Here is a 7111-nt window from a genome sequence, read left to right as displayed (position 1 = left end):
TCTAATAGCCCTTTGTTATCTTTCGTAACTCTCCTTCGTATTCGTTGACCATAGTATGAAGATCTGATAAACTCCTTATAAAATCTTATACTGGCAAATGTGCGATTTGTTGTTTGGTTGTACGAACGGCATTATCAGATACTAGCAATCAAAAATATGCTGTATTTATGTAAACATATGCAGTGGTATTCTTACTTATAATTAGTGGTTTTGGGTGGCCGTATTTGAAGGAAAACGCAAAAGTTTGTTTTGAGAGAACGTGTTAAGAAAATGTCATATTTAGAAAGCCGAATTGTGCTGACTGAAATTGTTTCTGTCATAAAAACTCAATGATTAATCATTTGTAATTGAATTGCATCCCTTGAATAGTAGAAACTTGCAAGCTGTAAGTAGATGAGATAGGGACGCAGTTCTTTCCATTAGGCAGTGAGAACAATGCCATGGTAAACGTGTTAAATAATGCATTGTTTGTCTATAACATTATCGGCTGCCAATTTCGAATAAATATGTGATCAAAATAACGTCGGTTGCACTTGTTTGTTCTTACTACGACTGTACTGAACACGTGCCTACAAACTGAAAAACACGAAGCCATTAAAATGCCTGCTGCACTACAAACCATAATTTGTATGGTTTCAAAACATTAGCGAACAAATTTCATTTGTTTTTGATTGTGTTATACATAGACAAGGATAATCTTTTTTTGTTATTTTTAATCTCTCTTCAGATTCTATACACGTTTCTAACATATTATATTTGACCGAATACAGCTAGACCTATTTTCGATTGAAACAAGGATTTTTTATCAAAGGGTTCGTGTTCTCCGTATTCAGTTTTCTTTGTTGTTGTTTTTCGACTTTAAAATGTCCTTTGGTATATTTCGCTTCTCTTTTTACAATGTTAAGGAATCAAATGCTTCTTTCCTTTCAACATATATTAGTTATAGTGATGCATGAGATAAAAGCTAGGAGTGATACACATACATGTAACTATGTAGCATCATACCAGCAGCGCCCGAATATCTCCAAAGCAATACGATATTCCCGGGACTGTATGTCCTATCATGATTTCCTAGATGAAGGGGTGCTGCTCACGAGGAAGCTATTGAAACAAGAGTTCCAAATCCTGAAGTTGAAATCATCTCTTTGTAAATTTTACGGACACCATCATATCTTGGCTGACAGTTATGGAATATCCGTTCACATATGATATCGGATATGTTCTGTATCTCGTAAGAACAGTCCTGTTCCCTTTTAACGAATACGACCTACCGAATTATACTATATACTGGGTTTATATATAGATTCTTACATTGTTAGCAGTGGATTATCGTGTTTCTCCAATCGAGATAGTTAAATTATGAAATTTTAAGTCCGAGCCTTGGCGAGGACTTAAAATTTCATAATTTAACTATCGAGATTGGAGAAACACGATAATCCACTGCTAACAATGTAAGAATCTGTTTCTCTAATGACCAAAAAACCTATTTTAGTTTCATAAAAAAATAAATTCTCCCAACCATGCCTTAAACTACGTCATCCGGTGTTACTCGCCAGCATATTTATACGCACATAAGTCTTTTTATTATCTAAAAAAAAAACACAATCCAATTCAATTTGAATTCCAACATATTCATATTTAATCACAAAAAGAACATTAAAATAGTTTTTATCAATTGAACGTTGATAAGAAAAAAGAACTTTTTTTCGCGTAGAATGAAGTTCACCGCTCACTGAAATAAACACGAGGAGAATGAATGCAGTTCAAAACGGCTGACCACAGTAGTTTATTCATCTTGTGAACTGTCACTCTCGATAACAAATCGGCGTTTCTTCTGAGGAGGCTGAACTGATGGTGATGTATTGTTAATATTGATATTAAATGTCCCTCCATAAATAGGTGCCCCAAAGATATAGTTCATTCCTGAACGCGGTGCATCGTGACTTTGGCTTTGCCCAACCACGAGTTGTGTCTCTGTTTGATGAACTGCTTGACGTCCCATCGTAACCGTCCTCGTTGTCTGCGAAGACTGTATTTGTTGCTCATTTTCATCCTGGTTACCTAAGATGCATTGACGTCCCATCGTAACCGTCCTCGTTGTCTGTGAAGACTGTATTTGTTGTTCATTTTCAGCCTCATGATCCTGGTTACCTAAGATGCATTGGGCTATCTGTTTATGTTTCTGAGGGTTCAGTTTTGAGTAAGTGGTGATACTCTGTATGTTTTTGTGTCCAGATATCTAAAAAATCAGTAAAAAAATCATAAACTTTCTAGTATGAACCATATGTGAATTTTTATGAAATAGTGTGGATCTGAGGAAGAAGTAAAGGTGGACTAGAATTTAGAATTGTGAAATATTAAATAAGGGTGTCTCATTGACAGATTGAGGGGTTCTGATCCTGGATCCAACTTACTGTTTTGTCAAATTCCTGTATCCGCTTACACTATGTATGTAACTTTGTAAGCAATTCTCATTTTTTGTAAATTCTTGTGTCCCCCCTAGTCCAAATAATTATGACGTCTCGTTAGGCTATTTTTTTATATTTTTTTTGGGACGCTGTACATTCTAATGCAATTTGGATGTAACAATATTTGGATGTAACAATTTTTTTCATTGGCTAAAAGTTGCTGTCAAATCCACAGTTGACTAGGCGTAACTAAGGAGGGACCAGCCATTTTTAATTGGTGAATCAACAAATGTTCGATTACTACTATATAATCGAAAATAAAACAACACCTACCTCGAATTTGCCGTTTTAATGTAATTTTATCCGAATTTGAAGCGTACGGGTAACGTAATAACGTCCAGTTTGCAAGTTTTCATTTGTATGACGTCACGTTTAGCCATGACGTCTTTGTGCCAAAATCATTCAAGGAGTTTCGCGGATTTTTTTTATTTGACATATTTAGACATTTTTTTAAGTTTTATCGGATTTTTTCTTTTTGTAATGCATTAGAATCGGAATAACAGTACTGTAGTTGAAGAGTTGCCACCGTCAATTTTGATTTGACGGTCGCAAATCTCCGTTTTACTGTCTCCGCTACGCGTCGCCAGTAAAACTGCATTTGCGACCGTCAAATCTACAATTGACGGTGGCAACTCTTCAACTACAGTACTGTTATTCCTTAATTGATGTACGGCGTCTAAAAAATTATAAAAAAATAGCCTTTCAAGACGTCATAATTATTTGGACTAGTGTCCCCCTAGACTTCCTAACACAGTACAGTACAATAATTTGACTAACATGTGTCATGCTCTCAAAGAGTTGGCAATTCAGGGTTGCACTTAGACCCTAATGAGATCCACAAATAAAAAATAAATAATCCGACAATTTTAAAAAGGATTTCTTCAATTTTTGTGCTATTTTTACATTTCCTGACCGGTGTGAGAAAAAATATTTCTCCTCACTAGTGAAAAATCTGTTCTTGGCAAGTGATTGATTGAATTTCAATGGTTCAAATTTTGCCGTTATATAGCCTTTTTGTGCTAATGCGGCGTCAGCTGTGTGGCGTAAAGCAACTAACAATGAATCAATGAATTTAATCTTTGATAAAATTAGAGAAACAAATTCCACCGATACATGTATGTGTTTCCACTTTCAACAGTTAAATTTTTAATATTGAAAAGCTCAGCAAGCCTTGTGTTTTAAATTGTAAAATTTAACATTAACTGTCTCGAGTGGAGAATTTCGTAACACTCTGTGAAATCTATATTTTCATATCTCCAGTTACAAAATTTTCTTATCAGATGATTGTTCAAAATTCAATCATGACAAAAATTGAGTGGATGAAAACTGTAATTAATGTAGTCAAGTGGTGTTGTAGTAATATTTTTATGATTAATAACCTGTTTGATATGATTATGTTCAATTCCCTCATCATCAAGCTTCTGAAGCATAAACCTTCTAGCTGAATGGTTGGTTAGGCGCCTGTTTGTATTGTCATCTAGAGGTTGGTTCTCATCATTTTGATTGTGTTCTTTAATAATACCTACAAGTATATGTACAGTATTAATAATTAAAAGCAGTGATTAAAAGAACATGCTGGTTATACACATGTACAGTCAGTGATATTCTTGGCACGCCTTGCATTTTAAATTTTAAAATTTAACTGTCTCTCATGGAGAAATATAACAAGTAATATGTGTCTTTGTGGCATGTACAAATGTTTTATGCTTGCGTTAAAACTTACATGTAATCTTTTTTTTTAGGTTAAAGGATAGAGTTAATTTTGGATTTTCATCAACCTTAAACAAAATTTTAAGACGGCAGGGTTGAGGAATTTTCTGGATATATCGAGAATTTTTTATAAAAAAAGGGGGGAAACATATCAACCAAAGTATTGAGTATTTGACACAGATTATTCTACATGTACATGTATTTAAACTATCCTTGTTAGTACAATGGTCAGTACACTCATCTACAGATGAGGGATCTGGGTTCGATTCCTGGACTTGGAGTTTACATGTAGAGTCAAAATGTGTCTATTTACTCTTGCTTAAATTTGAATAAAAATGTACAAGTAACTTAATTTGACCATTGTTGAAATTTTAATTATCAACATGTTGTTCACAGTTCTACCTTCATATTGGTAAATACTCAATGATGACTTTCATTTTTTTTTTAATTTCAAAACTAAACTGATTTATAAAAGAAACAGATTAAACAGTTATCTGTCACTGTTGACAAATAGGTTTCTCAAATCTTTCTCCAATCAATGAATTTGGGAAAACCTGCACATTTCTTGAGTGGTGTGAGTAAACTATTTTTCACCACTAGTAAAATATCTGTTCTAAATCAAAATTGATAATGACGTCATCATGTTTTGTTTTTTTCAGAATTTTCATATTGTGACGTGGGGGAAAAAAGGCGACCTTGCCTGATGACATTGCATATATTAAAGGAACACAAGTTTCTAAAAATCTTTGAAAAAGAATGATACAAATCATTAAACAAACTAATTTCGACACTATAAGTTATAACTCGTGTATTACAATATTTCTCCACTCTCGACAGTTAAATTTTATTATTTAAAAAGCTCGGCAAGCCTCGCTCTTTAAATAATAAAATTTAACGGTCTCGAGTGGAGAAATATTGTAATACACTTGTTGCAGTGTATGAATCAATATATACATTAATAACAAGTAAATGTACCTGTTTACAATATTTTATTACCTGTATTTAAAGCCATTTTCTTCATGAATTTTCCTAATTTATTGATACCAATTCTTTGTGCCTTAAACCAAAGGGCTGACTTGTCAGGGTTGTTGTTCTCCTGAATGTAGAAGGGATCTTCAGGCTTACTATATTTTGTAGGTCTTTTTGACTTGTAAAGCTTGTATGCAGCTACAGGACATTTTGTTTGATCAGTTGTGGCCCAGGCCCTTTGAGGAATTTCTCTTGTGTTTTTCAGATTTGCTCCAGTTCTTGTTTTAGTATTTCTCTCGTTCATTTGCAAGTATTCCTGACTTTTAGAGTCTTTACATAGTTGGACATCCCCCCATGTCATCTGATAATGTTCAGTTACACCACGTAGGCCAAAATATATTGTGTTAAAAAACCAGAGAGTGTGCAATAGAGTTGTAGGATTGGACAAGCCCAGCTGCCCAGTTTTAAACATTGCTTCAATGTCATCATCAGTGAGTGTTTCAGCTCTTTTATCACCATTTCCTTTACCCATTTTTTTTAACGCTATCTGTTTTGCCGTAAGAACATCTCTGGTTTTAGCAAATTCTACACTTTTACTTAATTCATAGCCATAATCATTGCTCCTCAGTATTCTATCAAATGAACACATCATTCCACGTAGTGAGGATGGCTCATACTCTTCTCCATCAGTTTTTCTCACAGAGAAAAAGTACTGACATAAAAGACTGTTTAATTCTTCAGGTGGAATTTTATAAATTTCTCTTTTTTCATTTTTCTGTTGTAGGAACTGTGTAAGTGTGCGCATATCACTTATATTTTTTCTGGCAGTGCCTTGATTTTCCTGATCTTTAACAAATTGTTCTACAGTTGATTCATCAACTGGAACAAACTGTCTTGGTTTTGATGCTTTTGAACTAGGCTTTTGTGTAGGTGCTTGAGGTGGTGCTGACACATTTACAGGAGCTTCATTTGGCGTTTTATCAACTTCATTCAACTCTGGCTCAAACAGATACAGGAGTTCATCAGGAACATGTGGTGGGGAGTCATGTTCTAATGGGTGTGTGACTGTTCTGTCAGGCTCAGAAATAATGTCAAACCTGTATCTGGCCTCAGTTACAAGTTTACCACCTTCTAGCTGAATTTCCCACAACGGAAACCCAAAGTTGTCTGTTTTACCTTTTATAACTCCCATTTGCCCCCCTACAAGTCTGACTTTTTGTCCCCTTGTCAAGTTTTCGTTGAGCGACATTTCTTTCTTATAATGAAAATTGCAGACGACGAGTTCTCGATAGTTTGTTTACACGTTACTAAGATGTTTATCGAAGAAGGCCGAGAATTCTTGTTAACCTTGAAAAAGTAGTTCCGACAGGTCACGAACTTTGATTATCCAATCAATTGCTGAGAACAAATTTCTCTCTAGAGACGAGAAATATTTTTCTCACACCGGTTGAGAAGTGTGAAAATAGCTCGAAAATTAGAGAAAATAAAATAAACAACACCTCAGGTGCCACATATTGAGTTGTTCCTACTTACTCTTCCGGAGCAACTGGGAACACTCCCTGTTTTATGAGGTTTATGTTGCTTAGTCTATAGTTTCTATGATGTGTCTTGTGTACTTTTATTTGTCTGTTTGTTTTTTTCATTTTGTAACCATGTCATTGTCAATTTATTTTTGATCTATAAGTTTGACTGTCCCTCTTGTATCTTTTTTTGCTCTTTGTCATGTTATTCGTATTGTAAACAAGGCCGTTGTGATGTCACTTTTATGTTGTTACATATATATACAAAAAAAAGACAATAAGATGGGTTGATATATCATTATTTATATATTTAATTTGTCGAAAAGCAAATCTATTGTATTAAAAACAAACTTTGAAGTATCATGTTTATGTCTAGAAACCCATAATATTGAGACATCGGTCAACCTATCAGGGATGGTGTTTATTTTATACAAAAAATTGCAC

The 7111-nt window shown here is 34.2% G+C and overlaps 1 protein-coding gene across 1 annotated transcript; it reads right to left on the bottom strand.

The window, feature by feature from the left end:
• Positions 1-1771: 1771 nt before the first annotated feature.
• On the bottom strand, positions 1772-6590 carry LOC134691089 (uncharacterized protein KIAA1958 homolog). The gene is made up of 3 exons (XM_063551312.1): positions 5175-6590; positions 3848-3990; positions 1772-2239 (listed from the first exon to the last, which is right to left on the bottom strand). Exons 1-3 carry the CDS (start codon positions 6394-6396, stop codon positions 1787-1789), a joined length of 1818 nt encoding a protein of 605 aa, XP_063407382.1. The 5' UTR covers positions 6397-6590; the 3' UTR covers positions 1772-1786.
• Positions 6591-7111: the final 521 nt, after the last annotated feature.

This window comes from Mytilus trossulus, chromosome 11 (genome assembly GCF_036588685.1).
Source record: "Mytilus trossulus isolate FHL-02 chromosome 11, PNRI_Mtr1.1.1.hap1, whole genome shotgun sequence".
Lineage (NCBI taxonomy): Eukaryota > Metazoa > Mollusca > Bivalvia > Mytilida > Mytilidae > Mytilus > Mytilus trossulus.
The sequence above is the reverse complement of the archived record's forward strand: the minus strand, read 5'-3'. Positions and strand labels throughout refer to the sequence as shown.

Excerpts from the sequence above, each read along its gene's own strand:
- LOC134691089 (XM_063551312.1), bottom strand. The coding sequence starts at position 6,396 with ATGTCGCTCAACGAAAACTTGACAAGGGGACAAAAAGTCAGACTTGTA. Across the intron at positions 3,991-5,174 it reads GAAAATGGCTTTAAATACAG|GTATTATTAAAGAACACAAT; the intron begins GTAATAAAATAT and ends ATATACTTGTAG. Across the intron at positions 2,240-3,847 it reads AACATAATCATATCAAACAG|ATATCTGGACACAAAAACAT; the intron begins GTTATTAATCAT and ends CTGATTTTTTAG.